This window comes from Phodopus roborovskii, unplaced genomic scaffold (genome assembly GCF_943737965.1).
Source record: "Phodopus roborovskii unplaced genomic scaffold, PHOROB, whole genome shotgun sequence".
NCBI classification, from domain to species: Eukaryota; Metazoa; Chordata; class Mammalia; order Rodentia; family Cricetidae; genus Phodopus; species Phodopus roborovskii.
In genome coordinates this window covers 64,937-86,244 of record NW_026126627.1, presented here as the reverse complement: position 1 = coordinate 86,244, position 21,308 = coordinate 64,937, and the positions used below count along the sequence as shown (strand labels likewise).

Below are 21,308 nucleotides of genomic sequence, written 5' to 3'. Positions count from 1 at the left end.
GCTAAGTTCTCGATCCAGCCTCCATTTGGGGCCTGGGGATTTTATTCACGTCTCCATTTGTCTCCCTGAACTATCTTTTCTTTCTCTTGTTTCTAACTTGTAAATAAAGAAAACATTGTTGAAAAACAAAACAAAAAAGAAAAATAAGAGCTAAGGTGGAGAATTCATAACTATTAAGTCTCTGTGTCATGATTTGGGAGCTATTTGATGGCCCACAAGAAAGCCTGCTATATACGTTGTTTGATTTTTAGACAGGGTCTCTCTACATTGCCCCGACTGTCACTGAACTCACTTTGTACACCACGCTGACCTCAAACTCACAGAGATGCCTCTGCCTCCTGAGGGCTGGGATGAAAGGTTTGCATTACCACATCCAGCTTACTTTTATATATTTTAAAGGGAGCCATCAGCATCTCATAAAGTGCTACAACATAACAGTGGTACAAAATACCACATAAAGAAGTTGAAACATTGTAAGGCAAGCCCTTTACCAGTGTACCTAACAGAGGTGTGATGTGACACTATCATCAGGCTCAACACAATGACATTCATTCCACCTCTTTCAAAAACCAAGTTACACACGTCATATATACGTGGTCATATTATTCAAATTGTAACTATTCTTACTGCCTATGCATGATCTTTGCAGACATAATTTAAAATATCCCTTCAGAATGTAAGAGACTTCACAGGGTTTATGTATGCAGCTAGACAGGATGTAACACCAAGAAAACAATATCAGAATATACAACTTCTAGCTCTTCCTAAATCTACCTCTTTCCATCTCTCTGCTCCCTACAGTGTTTTTGTCAGCCTATATGGTAGCACATAACAGTAATCCCAACACTAGGGAGACTGAGACAGAGGATCTAAAATTCAAGGCTATCCAGAGCTACAGAAACCCCCAGAAAGAAAGGAAGAAAAAAGGAAAGGAAAGAAGAAAGAGAGAAAAAGTCTTCTTTATATTTATATTTCTCTTATTGATGAAAAAAAGAGTTTGGCCAATAGCCAATAGAGGCTGGAAGACAGGCGGGACTAGGAGACGAGAATTCTGGGAAAGGTAGACAGAGAGCCCACCAGAAAGAAATGTCATGGAATAGGATGCATCCAGTAATATAAGGCAAAGTAGAAATACATAGATGAGCAGTTATAGGTTAATAATTAAGACAGAGCTAGCCAGTAAGAAGCCCTAGCCACTGGCTAACAGGTTAATAATTAATATAGCATCTGTGTGCTTGTTTGGGGCTAAAGCAGCTGTTGGACCTAATGGGATAAGAAAAAAAACTACAGTAACAGTCCAGTTCATAGCTCCTATGTCTTTGTATGACTGTGTATGCCTGCCCCTGCTGTAAGACTAAACTGTTTACAATTATCAGAAAATAGATGAAATTCAAGAAGTATAACTAGAATGAAGTAAATAACTGGATCGTTTTCCCCTGTTGTTATTTATCTTATTTTGGGTTTCTATTGCTATGAGACACCATGACTATGGCAACTCTTATGATACACTTCCTTCAACAAGGCCATACCCATTCCAACAAAACCACAACTCTTAATAGTGTCACTTCCTGAGATTATGGAATTATAATCCATAAGTGAAAACAAAGAAAACATACAGGTGATCCAATACTTACATCTAACTTGAGTAACTTTTCAATAATAAGCTCCAGAATTTCATGCCTCAAAGTTGGAAAATACACACTTATCCTTAGTAAGTTATGAACATAGCATTCCTAAAGTATGAGACATGATAAGATAAAGAATTCAGCACAGTATTTCAGGAATAAGCAAAACTTCAATTACACAAGGTTTACTTTAAATACATGAATAGAAAAGGAACTCTCAGTTCAGAAACTGCACTGTTCAAAAACCTCCATATAATTAATCTAATCATCCCCCCAGCAAATGTTTCTACTTAGTAATATACTATTACCTTCTGGTAACTCTAGCGTTTTTTTATTTTTCCTTTAATTTATTCATCTGTGGTGGGGGGGGGAATTAAACCCAGGAGGTTGTGCATGATACGTAAGCACTCTGCCACTGAACTATATATGCAGCCTCCCAAGTAAGCATTCAACCAAAAAATATTTCAGGAAAGGAATCAGACACCAGGAGTAGTAGCTCACAATTATAATCCCAGCACTTAGAAGGCATTGAGGCCAGCTCAGGGCACAGATTAAGACCCTGTTTCAGGAAATATAACAACATGAAGAAAAGAATATGAGAAATGTTTGATTTTTTTTTTGGGGGGGAGATATGGTTTCACACTGTAACTCAGGCTTGCCTCAAACTTCCCAACTGTCAAGATCACAGGCCTACATACACCACAGTGGAGCCTTGAGTTTAAAAATCCAGAAAGGCATTTTTAAAGATGATGATGATGATAACAACAACAACAACAACATCTACAATAAAGTCACAAAAAAATATTTCCATGAAAGATTTCTTACCAATGTTCTCTCTGATTTTCTCACAAATGGAAATTTGTCTACCAATATCGGCATTAGAAACCATGGTGTCCTATTAGAAAAAAAAAAAAATATCCAATCCATGTTAATTGGACTTTCTAAGAACAATAAGGACATAAGAGGAAAAAAAGGAACCCTACCTCAAGCAGTTAAAGGCCCAAATCAAGGGAGTTTCAAAGAAAAATCTAAAGATTAATAGACTTTAGTTTAAGAACATGTATCAGTACATACGTATATTATTTAAAGAGGCAAAGCATCATTAACTTGGTATTTTTGATTAAGGCAGGGTCTTACGTAGCCCAGGCTAGTATTACACTGTGTGTAGCCAAGGATGAGCCTAAATGCCTGATCCTCCTGCCTCTACCTTCCCAACTGTTGAGGTTCCACATATACTTTTCCCCAGTTAATAAAAGTATCAGTAATATTCTATACTGCCAAAGAAACCCACAAGTCTTCTGCTTTTTTGATAACTGGATTTTATCCATATGACAGTGTACATACAGGTTCTCAGTCAAAGTATTTGAATATCACATCTGTTGAAGATAAAGCAAAACGCCACCGTCTACACAAAAGCAAAGCAAGGTATAAGTATTATGTGTAAACTAATTATGTTAAATAGTTAAACAGGCCTGACATAACTCAGAGGGAAGACATTTGCCCTCAGGCCTGGCATCTGAGTTTGAGCTCCAGCTACAAGGTAAAGTGGTAGAATGGAAACTACTAATAGATGTCCTCTAACCAGAACCATGGCATACTTCAGCATCTGTTCCTACACCCACACACAAATTAAATCTTTAAATAAATAAGACAATACAAATTAAAATAACAAACATAATGAATAAAAAACAGAAAAAATTTTCAACATGTTTTATCAGTACAATTGAAATAGCAATACAACGAAGTTTTTAATGCTATTAACACTCTGTAATCTACTCTTCCTTCATCTCTCTCTTCCTTTCAAAGCTGTGTGCATATATTACAAGCAGGTGACCTACTAGAACTAAGCCCCATGCTATTAAACTAAACATCATAATTCAAAATCAACAAAAGAATACTCACGATGGGACATATCTTGTTATTATTTGCAAGGCTCTATGGCATGTGTCAAAAATTGAAGGAAGATCTACAAGGAAAAATATGAAAGTATGAACATCAAAACTAAAAACTGCAAAATTCCTAAAGTTTCTAACCAAAACTCGGGGGGGGGGGGCGGGGGTGCCAGAGGCAGGCAGATTTCTGGGTTCGAGGCCAGCCTGGTCTACAGAGTGAGTTCCAGGACAGCTAGGGCTGTTACACAAAGAAACCCTGTCCTGAAAAACCAACCAACCAAACAAACAAACCGGGCAGTACACTCTTATAACCCCAGAATTCAGGAAGTAGGGGCGAGAGGATCACTAATTAAGGTCCTCTTCAGCTACATAAATTCAAGGCCAGTTCAAGGATATATAAGGCCCTGTCTCCAAAAGAAGGTTACTATTTAATTTAGAAACAAACTTAAGGTGGTTACTGCACACCATGAATGTGTCAAAAAAAAAAAAAAAAAAAAAAAAAAAAAATCTATAAACCCAGGTGTGGTGATACACACCTTTAATCTCAGCACACAAAGGAAGAGGTTAGTGCATCTCTCCTGAGTTCAAGGCCAGCCTGGTCTACATAGTGAGCTCCAAGCAGCCAGGCTACATAGTGAGACCCTCCCTGTTTCAAAAAACCAAAAGCTATCATTTTTGTTGTCTCCTGGGAATAAGTGGTGAGACATCATTTAGGATACATTTTCAAACCTAAGGCCATGTCCAATGCTTTAGCACTTCTTTTTATACTTACTGTCATCTTCGTCATCAGAATCTGAAACATCTACACCACCTTCTTTAATGATCACTCGGGCTTTGGAGGAAAAAGAAAATTTGTTAAGGTATAGAAAAATTTAAAGGCAGTGGTGGCTGGAAAGATGGCTTAGTGGTTAAGAGCAGTGGCTCTTCTAAAGGAGCAAATTCCCAACACCCACACGATGGCTTACAAATGCCTTTGAACTCAAATACAAAAGGATCTGACACCCTTTTCAGCCTCTTTGGACATTGTACACAAGGCACATATACATACATGCAGAAAAAGCACACACACCAAAAAAATAAAGTAAGTGACATCAACAGACATACTTTCTGCCTATGATACCCTGTGCAATCACAGGGCTCTGCAAGCACAGTAGCAGCCATCAAAAGTGTCATCATGACATTAGACCACAACTGTGAGCCCTACTAACTACTGTCTTTAGAACAAGGAAGGGAAGGGCAGAGAAGCAAGAGAAAAGGAAGGGAGAGGAAGAAGGGAATTCACTTTCAAAGGAAAGGATTACTACTTACGAGGCACAAAATGAGAAGCAATCATACTGAGGCATGGTCTAAGGAAGACAGTCTGTGCCGACACAAGATTACCAAGAAAAGCCAAATACTCCTCCACCACTGTCTGACTTCTCTTCAACCAAGGCAATCTCTAGAGATGGGAGAGGAAGACAATGCAAAAGTGTCACAGATATATACTGTTTTCAAAGTACTAAACTATCTGCTGGTCAGTGAACTTACCAATATAATGTTTATAAGTTGCTCAAAGTCTTTTGTCAAGTACATGACAGAAGAGCGAAATTCCAGCAGCCAGTTAATGATCTGGTCATCCTTAAGTTAAAACAAAGAAAAATCATAAACTGTTTAAGGTTACAGAAAAGTAATGGATCTACTGTATAATATATTTAAACTCAGAAAAACAAATATGCTCCACTAAGATATGATAGAGAGTCTGGTCAAGGATGTGCACTCCTGTAATCTCAGCATGTGAGCAGCCAAGGCTGTAAATTCAAGTTCTGAGTTATATACTGAGTTATAGACAGACCTGGCTTATATACATATTAAAACAAAGGGCTAAGTGTAGGACAGTGACAGTGTTCTTTCCACCATTTTGGGAGACCCTGGATTTGATGCTTAGCACTTCCTGTACAAGCTAGGTAACTTGAGTCTGATCACTAGAAGCCATGTAAATATTGAAGGCAAGAAGCCAGTACAGGGACTAGAGAGCTGGCTCAGCAGTCAAGAGCACTGGTTGTTCTTCCAGAGGACACAGGATCAATTCTCACCATCTGTAATTCCATTTCCAGGGGATCCAACATGCTCCTTCCCTCCCATCCCCCCCTTCAAGTTCAGGGTTTCTCTGTGTAGCCCTGGCTGTCCTGGAGCTCACTCTGCAGACCAGGCTGGCCTCAAGCTCACAGAAATCTGACTGTCTGTGCCTCTCAAATGCTGGGATTAAAGGCATGCACCACCACCACCACCACTAGGCCCCCCCTGTTTTTTTAGGCACCAGGCATGTACACTGTGTCCAGATATATACTTAGGGAAAATACCTATACACATATAATAAATTTTTAAATATCCGAACCCACAAGTGGTCCTCCACTTCCACATGCACACTGCTGCATGTATGTTCAATTAAAAATGGAAGCTTTTAATAAAAAAGCCAATCAGCTGCAGGCACAGTGGCACCCGTCTGTATCTCCAACCTTCAGAAGTAGAGGGAGGAAGATCTCAAATTTGAGGGAAGACTACACCGTAGCTAACATTATCTCCAAAAAAAACAAAGACTGGACTGTGCTAGAGCTCTTTCCCAGCATGCTTATTACATCCTAATTTTCAATCCCCAACATTGAAAAAATTAGAACTACAAGAACATAGTCAGGGTTTGCTGAGTCAGTGGTGAGCTTTGATTAGGAGCAGATTACATGCAGCACTCTGAAAAAGCAGACACAACTGCTATGATCTTTACTGTGCCAAGAATCTGCAGATCAATAAACAAGTGCTGGTTTAGCAATGCACAAGGCCCCACTTTTAATCCCCAGCACAACAAAAATCACAAAACTTATTAAATGACACAAAAAAGGGGCAAGGCTGGAAAGATGGTTTGGAAGTTAAGAGCTCACATTGTTCTTAAAGGACCTGCTAAGGGCTAGGTACAAGCTCTGACTTCTAGCCTCAGCATCAGGTTCAGAGTGAGAACCTGCTCACATAAAGTAGAGTGCAACACAAAAGAAAGAAGGTAAAGGTCAAGAAAGCTTGAATACTTAATTCAGGTGATCTTAAAGGGTAATATTCCTTATGGAGAGAAAGCACATTCCCAGAAAACGGAAAGTAAATCAGTATGGCCCCTGCATATATATAGTGAGTAAGCCAAAAGATAACTCTGGGAGCAAAGAAGAATCACAGAGGTCACGTATGCTGGATATATAATTAGAAAGACCTACTGATATCTGGGAAAGGACTCAATGAAGGAAACACCAGAGAAAGCTGACATTTCATCAGGATCTGAGATTGAGCATTTATAGATTATAGTAGTAGCAATAAACAGATAGGACATTCACTGTGTACCAGGCAGTGTTCTGAGATTTTATCATATGTTAATTAATTTATTGCTACAAGCACCCCACACAGCAGGCACTAATGAGCTCCATTTTATAGATGGCACTAAAGTACAAATACAAGAACTCACCCTTACATGAGTCTCAGTTAGAAGGCCTGAGCAGTCTAAGGGACCTCTGACAGTGGAACCAGGATGTATCCCTGGTGAAAGAAAGAACTTTGGGAACACATTCCCCATGGAGGGATACTCCCTAAACCTAGAGGCAGGAGAGAGGGCCTAGTCGCTACTCCAAAGACTTGACAGATTTTGTTGACCCCTCCTGGAAGGCATCGCCCTCCCTGTGGAGTGGGGATGGGGTGGGATGGTAGGGTGGTCAGGGGGCATGGGAGAGAGGGAGGGAGGGAAAGAGAGAGGGAAAGAAGGAGACAGGGAACTGGGATCAATATGTAAAATAAGAAAAAACAAAAACAAAAAATGAACTCACCCTTGGGAAGGAAGAAATATTGTCAGAACTAGTATTCAAACAGTATTAAAGAAGACCTCCAGCCACAAAGAAAAGACACTTAAAGACATACAGGTGGCAAACTCAGAGAATGAAGTGTCTCGTAAGACTAAGCATAGTAAAGAATGTTACCAGCTGTACTAAAGGTTAATCTCTATTCTTCTACAGACATGAAGTTTTTAAGTAAGTGATGACATGCCTAGGTATGTCCTGTGGAAAGATGAGTCAGACTTCACTGTTCAGAGAATATCTACAGGAAAGAAGACAGAGCATGGCAGGATATAAAAAGTAAAGAGTCACTAGAAGAATTTAGACTTGCTAAGACCAACAAAGTCCTACATAATTTTTTTTTTTTTTTTGCTCCATCATGAATGAATGAAGGTGAGAAAGTACAGAAAGACTACAAGGTCCCTAAATCAAGAATTGGGTAAGCAATAAATCAATTTGACATAGAGAAGGCTGCAGAGAAGTCAGTTTGGGGAGGAGATCAAAGTGATTGGCCGGCCATAACAGAGCATATTAACAATTCTGGTAGACACAGTGAACAGGTAGGAAGCAAGTCTGGGGTCCACAGGAGCTATAACACACACCTTTAGGAGTTACTAAGATACACATAATTTCCAAAGCCTACAGCAATCACACACGAAGACTCTATTAACTAAAATGAACCAAATTAAAAAAAAAAATCCAGAGCTTAATTTTTTTTTTTTTTTTTTTTTTTAATTGAGGGCTGGGCTGGAGAGGTGGCTTAGTGGTTAAGAGTATGTATTACTGCTCCAAAGGGCCTGGATTCAGTTTCCAGCACCCACATAGCTATTCACAACTTCTGATCTCCATCAGTACCTGGCATGCACACACATATATGCAAGCAAAACACTCATACACAAAAAACAAAATAAAAAACCCACTCAATACCAAAGTTAAGAACATATTAAAAGGTTGGTTGGTGGTGGTGCACATCTTTAATCCCAGTACTCAGGAGGGAAAGGTAGGTGGATTGACTTCAAGGCTAGCCTGATCTACAGAGCAAGACAGCTAGGACTATAGAGTTTGTCCTATAAACAAACTACCTCAAAAAAAAAAAAAAAAAAAAACACCCAAAACAAAACACCCTATCAAAAAATAATATCTAAAACAAAGAACTTACCTACCAATAAAGTGAATAAAGTAATGAATGAGAAGACAGAAAGATCACAAAAGTGAAGATTTTAAATGGGTAACCAACAATTGCTAAATGATAGGATGCTGTCAAATGGTACTGAGATGAGCATGTGAGAAATTACTGGGGAAAGCCAGGCACGATGGCACACAGCTTTAATTTAGTATGCTGAGACAAAAGGATCTCTCTCATTTGAGGCCAGCCTGGTCTATATAGTGAGTTTCGAAACAATCAGGGCTATGTAGAGAGACTCGGTATCTCAAGAAAGAACAAAACAAAAAAATTATTGGGGACAAAAACATCATTACTGGTAACTTTTGTCAAGTCATTTGAGCAACAATAAACTGACTTAAATGTAAATAAGACAGGAGGAATGGGGGTGTGCAGACCATGAAGAGGAACAATCACAACTAATGACAAGTACTTATCTCAGGTTGGAGGCTGTCCTGAGGCATCTTGGATTTTCAACTCATTGAGTTTTCTTGGTTCTGCCCTCATTCTCTCTTCTTTCAAGATTTATTTTTATTTTATGGTTATGAGTGCTTTGTCTGCATGCATGTATATGTACCATGTGCACGCAAGAGAGACTGCAGAGCCCAGAGGAGGGTATGGTATCATATCCCCTGAAATAGCTACAGATGGTTGTTAGCTGCCATGTGGGTGCTGGGAACAGAATCTGAGTCATCTGAAAGAACACCAAGTGCTCTCAACCATTAGCTATCTCTCTAGTCCACCCCTTTAAGTCACCAAGGGTAGGGAGAGGGCAGGGGAAGCCTGTTATCTAATCACTAGATGCTGGAAGTATCCCCCCCACCATTTTTGACAACCAAAAGTATTTCTAGCCATTGTTTAATGTCTGCTAGAGGGGAAAATTGCTCCTGGTTGAGAAACCCTGAGCTAATAAGATGGAATCATAGAAAGCAAGTTTGAGAGAACAGACCAGGACCATTGGTACAAGGATGACAGCCTGGGGTCAAGCCTAGAGACCCACAAGGTAGAAAGACAGAGCTAACTCCCACAAACTTTCCCCTGCCCTTGACACCTGCTGTAGCATGCACAGGTGTGCACACATGCAAAATACATAATTAAAAGTGATAAAGACAATTTTTAAAATTACCTTTATGTCAGGGTCTGAGAGCTGGTTCTTCAACAACTCTAAGTCATTTGTCTCACCCTGAACAAAGAGAAGAAATTAAAGTACAATTACTATGGTTTCCTTTAAATATCAACAGAATTTTTATTATGTCTTGATATCTCATGGAATTGCAAAAGGACCTGTGGTACTTCTACACATCACTCACAATAATCAGCAGTTAAGAGCACTGGCTGCTCTTCCAGAGGATCAAGGTTCAATTCCTCGTACCAGAGTTCAATTCCCAGCACCTACATGGCAGCTCACATTTGCCTGTAGTTTACTCCTGTTTCAGGGGATCCAACACCCTCACACAGACATACATGCAGGCAAAACACCAATGTACATAAAAGATAAATAATTTTTAAAAAGTAAGTAAACAAAAATTGTTCTAATATTTAATTTTAGCACTTGCTAAAGTTTTCAAAGTTACTATATACAGCACTTTAAGGCATTAAGCCTCAACAATCTTGTTTTGACTACTTTTTAACTTACAGTATCATACATATCACTAAATATTCTATTTCAATATAGTATCTAAAAATATTTCCCTCCCTCCATTCCCCCATCCGTTTAGACTAGATCACAATCTCTTCAGGGATTGAATACCTTTTCACAGGGGTCGCCAAAGATCCAGAAAACACAGATATTTGCATTACTATTCATAACAGCAGCAAAATTATGGTTACAAAGTAGCAAAGAAAATAATTTTATGGTTGGGGGTCACTATAACATGAGGAACTGTATTAAAAGGTTGCAGTCTTATGAAGGATGAGAACCACCGGTTTAGACTGAGGCTGTGTAGCGGTGGCTGGTCTCAAATTCATAGATACCCACTTGCCTCTATCTCCAATTGCTTACCAAGCCCAGAGTAAAATTTATTTTTAGGCTATTAAAGGAGCTCAACTGGAAGTGTTTTCCTGTTATGGTCAAGGTCCCAGATACAATCCCCATCACTGAGAACTAAACACACACACACCCAATAAAGTTCATTTTACTATGTTTACTATGTTTGTGGTTGTTTGTGGGGGGCACTCAGGAGGAGCCTAAGGTCTTGGTAATCTGCTTTTCAGTGTAATACCTTCTGTATTCTGACTAAGCCAAGTCAAACCCCATAGAGTATCTCCTCATACCTTTTTGTATTTCAGTAAGACTTCTGTCACAGTTCCACCAAACCGAACAGTTTTTCTTGGGGGAGAATTGAAGAAATCACTCTCTAATGCAAGCATATCCGAAAGCCTGAAGAACCAGTTATTAAATTAATGACTGAGAAAAACAGTGAACATTACTGAACCAACATCATTTTGTTTCTTAAATGGCATCCTGTTTCCCAATCTTACCCCACCAATCGATTCTTCACTCAGTAAAACTATCCTCATGGTACTAAAAATAAGAATCCCAACTCAAACTCCTAATGGGGAAATATACATCTTGAAAAACCAACACTTGGGGTCTGAGGCAGAATCCAGGAGTTCAGGTCAACCTAGGCTACATAGAGAGATTTTATCTCAAAATTATTATTATTTTTTTTTTAAGAGAAAGAGATGGGAAAGAGACTCCAAATTCTCACATTAACTCTGTAAGATCCTATTTAACTGGGCCTTGCCTAACTCTCGGTCCCTTTCTTCCTCAAACCCGTCAAGCTGGTTCCATTTCACTTGTTACAATGTTAGAAACACTCTTCCCAAATATATACCAGGCTGAAGCCCAAATACCAGAGGCATTCTCGGCCAGAAGTGCCGCAGTGTTACTCTCCATAGCACTGATACCCGAACACTTAGTTCACACAGCTAAGTACACATTTCATAAATAATTGTCAGCATGCTAAGTGCTTTACAAGGTTCCCTTCACTTAAACAGAATCTAAAGATTAAACCCCAAATATTTTATACTGGTTTTTACATGTGGGACATTTAAACTGGATTTCCTGCTCATTGCTCCAGAAACAAAACTTTACAATTCAGTTTATTACCACTGACAGCATTCACTCAGAAATCCAAAAGCCCAGGGAATGCCATACGCATCTAGGCCAAGGAAGGGAAGACAGACTCAGACCGCAGGCCTAGAGTCCCACCAGGGCGCCGCAAGAGTGAGTGGAAGACAATGAACGGGCGAGACTCACTAGCTCAGCGCCCTTGCCCTCGCTGTCGATACCCGAGGGAGGCTCCTACGCACCGGCCCAAGCCGGCATGACCCCTCAGCACGCCCGAGCCCCGGACCCGCAGGGTTAGGCCGCCTGGTTCTTACCCAGTCCCGGACGTGCCCAGCGTGGCAGAGGTCGCAGGCGCCACATCTCCGAGCAAGCGCGTGTGGAGCAGGGGTGCCGCCATCTGACCAGAGCAGCGCAAGCGCAGCGCCGGCCGCCTGAGCCTCGACCTCCAGTCCGCCCCGGAAGTGGCGCTGGAGCTCCTGCCTCCAGCCAATCACGGCCCACGTAAGGAGAGCAAAGCTACCGCCGCAGAAGGCCGGCCGCAGAGCCCCAGCCTATGCGAGCCGAGCCCAGTCAGTGGCACGGTTTCCCAAAACCGTCTTCAGAGAGAATCCTGCAATGGTGGCGTGCACCTGTAACCCTGGCCTCTGGAGGTGCAGGCGGGAGGATCAGGAGTTCAAGACTACAGAGCAAAATGCTAGGGACCAGGGCTAGCCAGGAGAAAGGCTGACGTGATGTTAGGCACGCCAGCACTGGAGAAGGAGACGAAAGGAAGGATCTCTAGGACTCGCTGGCCAACCAGCCAGCCTTGCCTTCCTGGCACACACTGTACGCTAACCTCCGTCAACACGCAAACATCCACATACATACGGAAGAAGAGACAACTGTGGAGACATTTGACTGGACAAAATACACGATCTATACGTCATTTTAGAAACATACGCTTAATTGTGCCCCCCCCCCCCCGGGATTGGGGAGGGTTTAGAGACAGGGTTCTGAAACAGCCCTGGCTGTCCTGTAACTTGCTATGTAGACCAAGCTGGCTTCAAACGTCACAGAGATCCACCTGTCCCTCCTGAGTGCTGGGATTAAAGGCATGTAGTGTACCACCACCACCTGGCTGATTTTTGTGTTGACTATTTTTATTTATTGTGTATGTGTGCGCACCACATGCATACAGATTCATCAGATCTCCTGGAACTATACTTTCAAGCAGCCGTGTCCTGGTGGGGATGCCGAGAACCAAATGCAGTAAGTGTTTTTTTTTTTTGTTTTTGTTTTTGTTTTGTTTTTTTATGTTTTTGAGACAGGGTTTCTCCATATAACAGCCCTGGTTGTCCTGGAATGCAATCTGTAGACCAAGCAGGCCTCAAACTCACAGAGATCTGCCTGCCTCTGCCTCCCAAGTGCTGGGATTAAAGGAGAGCACGCTCTTACCCACTGAGCCATCGCCTCAGCTCATTTTCTTTCTTTTTTCTGGTTTTTGGTTTGGTTTGGGTTCTTTGTTTGTTTTTGAGGCAGGGCCTCTCTAAGTAGCCTTGCAGAGATTCTCATGCCTCTGCCTCCCAAATGCTGAAATTAAAGGTGTTCATCACCATTGGCCCAGGCCATTTTGTCTTTCTAGAAAGATATGTATTTCTGTGTGTGCCTGAATGTCTGTATATACGCACCATGTTCATGAAATGCATGCGGAGAGGAGGGATTTCCTAGAACTAGCTGTTGTGAGCTACCTGTCCTGAATGAATCCTGGGAACCAAACCCAGGTCCTCTACAAGAGGTGCTTTTAACTGCTTAGCCATCTCTCCAGCCACACAGCAGAAAACAGCAGAAACTAAAACTTTGAAACTGAGAGAGAGGAAATCCTGTACCCCACTGTCAGTAAGAAAGAAAAATGAAACTTTTGGAAGCTATGTAGAAATTTAGACAGGACTATCTTCAGCATCTGGTTAACTAAAAAGCACAGCTCTGGCAGCATTCTGCCCTCTTGAACTGATTTTCTATCTGATACTGTTATAGAGTTTCTAGGGAATGCTGGATACAAATCACCTAGTCTCCAGAACAGGGGAAATAATAGCACATTAACTCAATCAGTGACTCAGGATAGCTGTTTATTTTATTTTATAGTTCTTGTTATTTTATAGATGATCCTAGCTCCCTCTCCCTCCCATCTTCCCATGCTCTCCCCTCCCCCAGTCCCATTGCTCATCCCAGGGAGGGTGAAGTCTTCCAGGAGGGATCATCAAAATCTGTCAAGTCATTTGGGGTAGGGCCTAGGCCCTCCCTCCTGCCTCTAGGTTAAGGGAGTATCCCTCCATGGGGAATGTGCTCCCAAAGTCCTTTCCTGCACCAGGGATACATCCTGGTTCCACTGTCAGAGGTCCCTTAGACTGCTCAGGCCTTCTAACTAAGACCCACGTTCAGGGGGTCTGGGTCGGCTCTATACTGGTTTCCCAGCTATCAGTCTGGGGTCCATGATCTTCCCCTTGTTCAGGTCAGCTGTCTCTATGGGTTTCTGAAGCCTGGTGTTGACCCCTTTGCTCATTACTCCATCCTCTCTGCAACTGGATTCTAGGAGTTCAGTTCAGTGTCTGTTTCTGTTTCCATCAGCTACTGGATAAAGGCTCTATGATGGCATATGTTAGTCATCAATCTCATTATCAGGGAAGGGCATTTAAAGTAGCCTCTCCACTATTGCTCAGATTGTTAGTTGGGGGTCATCCTTGTAGGTCTCTGGACATTTCCCTAGTGCCATATTTCTCTTCAAACCTAAATGGCTCTCTATTATGGTATCTCTCCTTGCTCTCCTCTATTACTCCCCTGACTTAACCTTCCTGCTCCCCCATGTTCTCCTCTTCCCTCTTCTTCTCTTACCTTTCTCCTAACTTCCTCTCCACTCACTGACCACCCCCAATATGATCAGGAGATCTTGTCCTTTTCCCCTTCTTTATGTCTGTCTTAGGGTCTTCCTTGTTTCCTAGCTTCGCTGATGGTGTGAATTGTAGGCTGGTGATCCTTTGCTCTATGTCTAAAATCCATATATGAGTGAGTACCTACCATGTTCATCTTTTTGTGACTGGGTTACCTCACTGAGAATGGTTTCTTCTAGTTCTGTCCATTCGCCTGCGAATTTCAAGATTCTATTGGATTTTTTTTTTTCTGCTGAGTAGTACTCCATTGTATAAATGTACCACATTTTCTTTATCCATTCTTCGGTTGAGGGGCATCTAGGTTGTTTCCAGGTTCTTGCTATTACAAATAATGCTGCTATGAACATAGTTGAACAGATATCTTTGTTGCATGGATGTGCATCTTTTGGATGTATGCCTTAGAGTGGAATTGTGGATCCTGTGGTAGACTGATTCCCATATTTCTGAGGAACCACCATACTGACAAGTTTGCACTCACACCAGTAGTAGAGGAGTGTTCATTCCCCTCTCTCCACATCCTCTACAGCATAAACTGTCATTGGTATTTCCGATTTTAGCCATTCAGCCAGGAGTAAGATGGTATCTCAGAGTTGTTTTGATTTGCATTTCCCTGATGGCTAAGGATGTTGAGCACCTTCTTAAGTGTCTTTCAGCCATTTTGGATTCCTCTATTCAGTTCTGTACTCCACTTTTTAATAAGGTTATTTGGTGTTTGGTGACTAGCTTCTTGAGTTCTTTGTATATTTTGGAGATCAGCCCTCTGTCAAATGTGGGGTTGGTGAAGATCTTTTCCCAGTCTATGAACTGCCATTTAATGTTGTTGACTGTGTCCTTTGCCTTACAGAGCTTCTCAGTTTCAGGAGGTACCATGTATTAATTGTCGATCTCAGTGTCTATGCTACTGGTGTCATAGGAATTTGTTCAAGGTTACCTCCCACTTTCTCTTCTAAGAGCTTCAATGTGGCTGGATTTATGTTGAGGTCTTTGATCCAAGTGAACTTAAGTTTTATGCATGGTGATAGATATGGATTTATCTGCAATCTTCTATAAGTCAGCGTCCAGTTATGCCAGCACCTTTTGTTGAAGATGCTTTCCTCTTTCCATTGTATAATTTTAGCTGTTTTGTCAAAAATCAGGTGTTCATAGTTGTGTGGGTTAATATCAGGATTTTCTATTGGATTCCATTGGTCTACCTGTCTATTTTTGTGCCAAGACCAAGCTGTTTTCAGGACTATAGCTCTATAGTAGAGCATGAAGTCAGGGATGGTGATGCTTCTGGAAATTCCTTTATTGTACAGGGTTGTTTTGGCTATCCTGGGTCTTTTGTTTTTGAGTATTGTCCCTTCAAGGTCAGTGAAGAATTGTACTGGGATTTTGATGGGGATTGCATTGAATCTGTAGATTGCTTTTGGCAAGATTGCCATTTTTACTATGTTGATCCTACCTATCAAAGAGTGTGGGAGATCTTTCCATATACTGGTATCTTCTTTAGTTTCTTTGTTTAAAGACACAAAGTTCTTGCTATATAGGTACTTTCACTTGTTTGGTTAGCATTACTCCAAGATATTTTATGTTGTTTGTGGCTATTGTAAAGGGTGATGTTTCTCTGATTTCTTTCTCAGCCTATTTATAGTCTGTATATAGTAGGGCTACTGCTTTTTTTTTTTTTTTTTTGTTAATCTTGTATCCTGCCACTTTGCTGAAGGTTTTTTTTTTTTTTTGTTTTGTTTTTTTTTTTGTTTTTTTTGTTTTTTTGTTTTTTTGTTTTTTCCAGCTGTAGAAGTTTTCTGGTAGAGTTTTTTGGGGTCACTTATGTAAACTATTTTATCATATGCAAATAGTGACAGTTTGACTTCTTCCTTTCCAATTTGTATCCCCTTGATCGCCTTTTGTTATCTTATTGCTCTAGTTAGAACTTCAAGTACAATTTTGAAGAGATATGGAGAGAGTAGACTGTCTTGCCTTGTTCCTGATTTTAGAGAAATCACATTTTCTCTCCATTTAGATTAATGTTGGCTGTTGGTTTACTGTATATGCTGTTATCCCTTTAGTTATCCCTGTTATCCCTGATCTCTCCAAGACCTTTATCATGAAGAGGTGTTGGATTTTGTCAAAGATGTTTCAGCATCTAGTGAGATGATCATGTGGTTTTTCTTCTTCAGTTTGTCTATGTATTGGATTGCATTGATAAATTTTCGTATGTTGAACCATCCCTGGTATGAAGCCTACTTGGTCATGATGGATGATTTCTCTGATATGTTCTTGGATTTGATTTGCCAGTATTTTATTGAGTATTTTTGCATCAATGTTCATGAGGGGTATTGGTCTGTAGTTCTCTTTCTTAGTTGTGTCTTTGTGTGGCTTGGGTTCCAAGGTAATTATAGCCTCATAAAAAAGAGTTTGGTAATGAACCAAACTTCTATTGTGTGGTACAATTTGAGGAGTATTAGTATTAGTTCTTCTTTGCGTATCTGGTAGAATTCTGCACTGAAGTCATCTGGTCCTGGGCTTTTTTTTTGGTTGGTAGATTTTTGATGACTGCTTCTATTTCCTTAGATAGGGGTTAAAGTTATATTTAAATTGCTTATCTGTTCTTGATTTAATTTTGTTAAGTGATATCTATCCAGATAATTGTCCATTTCCTTTGAATATTCGAATTTTGTGGAGTTCACATTTTCAAAGTAACACCTCAAGATTCTCTGGATTTCCTCTGCTTTTTAGCTAGTTTGGATAAAGGTTTGTCTGTCTTGTTAATTTTTTTCAAAGAACCAACTCTTTATTACATTGATGCTTTGTATTATTTTCTTTGTTTGTACTTTATTTATTTCCATCCTCAATTTGATTATTTCCTGGCATCTACTCCTTCACAGTGAGTTTTGCTGGGTATAGTAGTCTGGGCTGGCATCCGTGGTCTCAGTGTTTGTAGAACATCTATCCAAGATCTTCTGGCTTTCAGAGTTTTCATGGAGAAGTCAGGTGTAACTCTGATAGGTCTGTTTTTATATGTTACATGGCCTTTTTCCTTTGCTGCTTTTAATATCCTTTCTTTATTCTGTTTGTTAGGTGTTTTGATTATTATGTGGCAAGGGGACTTTTCTTTTTTGGTCCAGTTTGTTTGGTGTTCAGTATGCTTGTACTTTCATAGGTTGGGGAAGTTTTCTTCTATGATTTTATTGAATATATTTTCTTCACCTTTAAGCTGGGCTTCTTTGCCTTCTTCTATTCCTATTATTCTTAGGTTTGCTCTTTTCATAGTGTCCCACATTTCCTGGATATTTTGTGTTAAGGATTTGTTGGACTTAAGATTTACTTTGGTTGATGAATCTATTTCCTCTAGTTTATTTGCAGTGCCCGAGATTCTCTCTGTTCTGTTGGTTATGTTTGCCTCTGTAGTTCCTGATTGTTTATTCAGCTCTTCTATTTCCAGCATTCCCTCAGTTTGTGTTTTATTTATTGTTTCTATTTCAGTTTTCAGTCTGAATTGTTTCCTTCATCTGTTTGAATGTTTTTTTTTTTTTGTTTGTTTGTTTTTTTGGCTTTCCTTATTTTTGGTTTGTTTTTTCTTCCATTTCTTTAAGGGATTTTCTCATATCCTCTTTGAGGGCCTCTATCATTTTCATGAAGTTATTTTTAGGTCATTCTCTTCTGCTTCATCTGCATTGGGTTGTTCAGGGCTTGTTGGCATAGAATCCCTAGACTCTGGTTGTGTCATATATGTTTTTCTGTTCTGTCATTTTCCCATCTCTTTTTCCAGTGCATACAGGTGGGGTCTCTCCCTCTTTTTTCTAGCAGAGGGTGGAGGGGCAGGGCAGTAATGGTATCTGATACTGGGTCCTTTGTTCTGCCTCCAGGTTCCTCTCAGAATTGCTGTTTTTGCAGAAACCTTTATCCCTCCATTGCAAAGAAAAGCAAAGTGAGGTAAACACGATACATGAAGAACATAAATAAAATGTTGAGTACCTGTGAATTCAACCATAACTCCATTAATTTTAAGGTGTACATATACAAAAAATAAAGCACCAATGACTATGCTACCTAATTTAAGAAACAGAACCCCCAAAGCTGCACTGCTGACTCCCAAGGTTCTCTTTTGTAAGCCACTCTAACCATGTGAGTGGCCAGTCCCCATCCCAGTCCCCCATTTCAGGACTTTCAACTGCTAGGCCCTGCCCCCTTCTACAGAGTAAAAAGCCTAATCTCTGCACATGAAATCCCACCAATCTCCACCCTGGAAAGCTCTACTCTGAAAGGATCCACTCTCTTCCCAAGAAAGTGTATATAAATCTTGTATCCTGTTCAGTTTGCTGCTATTTCTTGCTCCAGGCAGAGGCAGCCGCCTTCCTATTTTTCCCCCTCCCAATAAATCTCTTTATGTGAGGTTTTGTTGTGTGGTGTGACTTTGTGGTATCCCTTGGTTCCCAGCTGCCAGGATACCTTTCCATCCAAGCTGTAATGCCTACAACTTTATTCTTGATGTCCTGCAAAGGCACTTTTTTCTTGGTTTTTAAAAGTCATTTTAGTCTGGCGGTGGTGGTGCATGCCTTTAATCCCAGAACTTGGGAGGCAGAAGCAGGCAGATCTCTGTGAGTTCGAGTACAGCCCAGACTACAGAGCAAGTGCCAGGATAGGCTCCTGTCTGGGAGTGGGGAGTGATTTTAAGGTTTTGTGTTTTGTTTAGTTTAGTTTTGAATACTAGGACTTGAACTCAGGGTCTTGCCCATGCAAGGCAAGCTCTTTACCATTAAGTTACATCCTTAGCTCTTCTCTATATAAATAGCATATTTTCCCCCTAAAGAGTGTGCTTTGGGCGAAGGGTTTGAGACAGTGTCACTATATAGCCTCCAACACAGAATCCTCCTGAACGCTCAGAGTATACACATGGCTTGCTTATCTGGCTGTTGTGTTTGTTTGAGACAATGGCAAATGGAGTCTTCTGTCTTCAGATGCCCATAGACAAGGCTGGCTCTAAATTTCTGATCTCTCTGCCTCCACCCTCAAGAGCTAGAGTTACTTACAGGTGCATACCACCATGCTTCACTGAAGTGAAGTTACAGTTTATTTTTTTATTTTTTGGTCCTGAGGTTTGAGCCAAGAACCTTGTGCAAGGACATATTCTGCCACCAAGATACATCCCAGCCAGCTATATAATTGTCTTTACATGTCTTTGACTTTTATAAAAATTTTCCATGGCTACTTACTTTCAACAGTATATTTCTACAATTCACATCATATAGTATAAAACTGTAGTTTTGCATTCATTTGAATACATTAAAAAAATGTCCAGGGAGAGATGGATCAGCAGTTAACAGCACTTCAGAGGATACAGGTTCAGTTCCCAGCACCCACCTGTTGGCTCACTAAAGTCTATAATTCCAGTTTGGTGCATGCACATGATAAACAAGACACACACACACACACACTCACACACGCACTCTTTCTCTCACACACACACTCACACACACACACACACAGAGACACATTCACACACACACTCTCACACAGACACACACACTCATACATACCACACACACACTCACACACACGCACTCACACGAAATATTTTTTAAAAGTCTTCCTAGGTGGCTATCTATACTCTGAGCAATATACTCTCCTTCATCTCAGCATAATTGCTTATTTCCCCAAGATACATGTTATGATAACTCATGAGAGGAACCTTGGCAGATTCCTTGGCAGGAAAGGGTGACCAATGCAGAGGGACAAACATTCAAGACAGACAGAGCTTAAGTGAGAAGTTTTATTAGAAAGGGGGGAAGGGGGAAGGAAAGAGAAAAGAAGCAAAGAGATGCAGAGACAGAGAGAATAGAAGAGGGTGACAGGAAAAGTCCTATCTGCCCCAGGGGAACAGCGGGAAAGAGAGGAGTGGGAAAGATAGTGTAAGTGGGCAGGGGTCTTTCTTTTAAAGGGGTTCTTTGCACTTATGTGCAGACTATGAATCCATGGAACCCAGAGCTGACCAGGGTACTGCCTGAGTGCATTCTGCTAGGTGACAGGGGCAGACCAGCATAATGCCTGAATCTTTACAGCACAGCTAAGACTATATTAACAAGTAGGTTGTGGTGGGGTATGCATACCTCTAGTTCCAGCTCCTGGGAGGCAGAGGTAAGCAGATCACTGTGAGTTCATGACCAGCCTGTAGTAAGTTCCAGACCAGCCAAGGACTTACATGCTGAGTCCTTGTCTTATGTTTGTTTGTTTGTTTTTTGTTGTTGTTTTGAAATTGCTATGTAGCTCTGGAGTGAGACTCTGTCTTTAAACAAACCAACAGCAATTGGGATATGCTCCCATGTCAGGGATGGTAGCTCAGACTATGAGCCTAGCACTTGGAAGGCAGGAAGACAGATGGGAGTCCAATGCTAACCCAGGCTACATATTGAAACCCTGTCTCACATAAAACAACCCTAGGCTACTAAGCCATGTTGAATACATGTTTAGCTCGGTGGTGACGATGGTGCATGCCTTTAATCCCAGCACTCAGGAGGCAGAGGCAGGTGGATCTCTGAGAATTTGAGGTCTGTCTAGTCTACAGAGCAAGTTCCAGAACAGTCAGGACTGTTACACAGAGAAACCTTGCCTCAAAACAATGTGTCTTGGAAAAACAAAAGAAAAGAAAAAACAGCAATAACAAAGCAACAGCTCTTGCTTATGCTTTTCAGTAGTGGAGGGCTCATCTACTATGCATAAGCTCTTCATTTGATCCCCAGCACTGCAAACAAGAATCATGTAAAACCAAATAAAGGACAGTTAGATGGCTCAGCAGGCAAAAGCACTTGTT

General features: G+C 40.8%; 1 protein-coding gene across 1 annotated transcript in view; it reads right to left on the bottom strand.

Annotated features, from left to right (window-relative positions):
* The window catches only part of Rrn3 (RRN3 homolog, RNA polymerase I transcription factor), a 28,913-nt gene extending 16,879 nt beyond the window's left edge, over positions 1-12,034 (bottom strand). The window contains exons 1-9 of the mRNA XM_051206679.1: positions 11,906-12,034; positions 10,793-10,898; positions 9,645-9,701; positions 5,045-5,134; positions 4,826-4,955; positions 4,290-4,349; positions 3,528-3,591; positions 2,451-2,520; positions 1,635-1,733 (exon numbers count right to left, since the gene is read on the bottom strand). Of these exons, the coding sequence (XP_051062636.1) occupies positions 1,635-1,733; positions 2,451-2,520; positions 3,528-3,591; positions 4,290-4,349; positions 4,826-4,955; positions 5,045-5,134; positions 9,645-9,701; positions 10,793-10,898; positions 11,906-11,988 (759 nt within the window). The 5' untranslated portion in view covers positions 11,989-12,034. The remainder of the gene's footprint in view (positions 1-1,634; positions 1,734-2,450; positions 2,521-3,527; positions 3,592-4,289; positions 4,350-4,825; positions 4,956-5,044; positions 5,135-9,644; positions 9,702-10,792; positions 10,899-11,905) is intronic.
* Between the last annotated feature and the right edge of the window lie 9,274 nt (positions 12,035-21,308).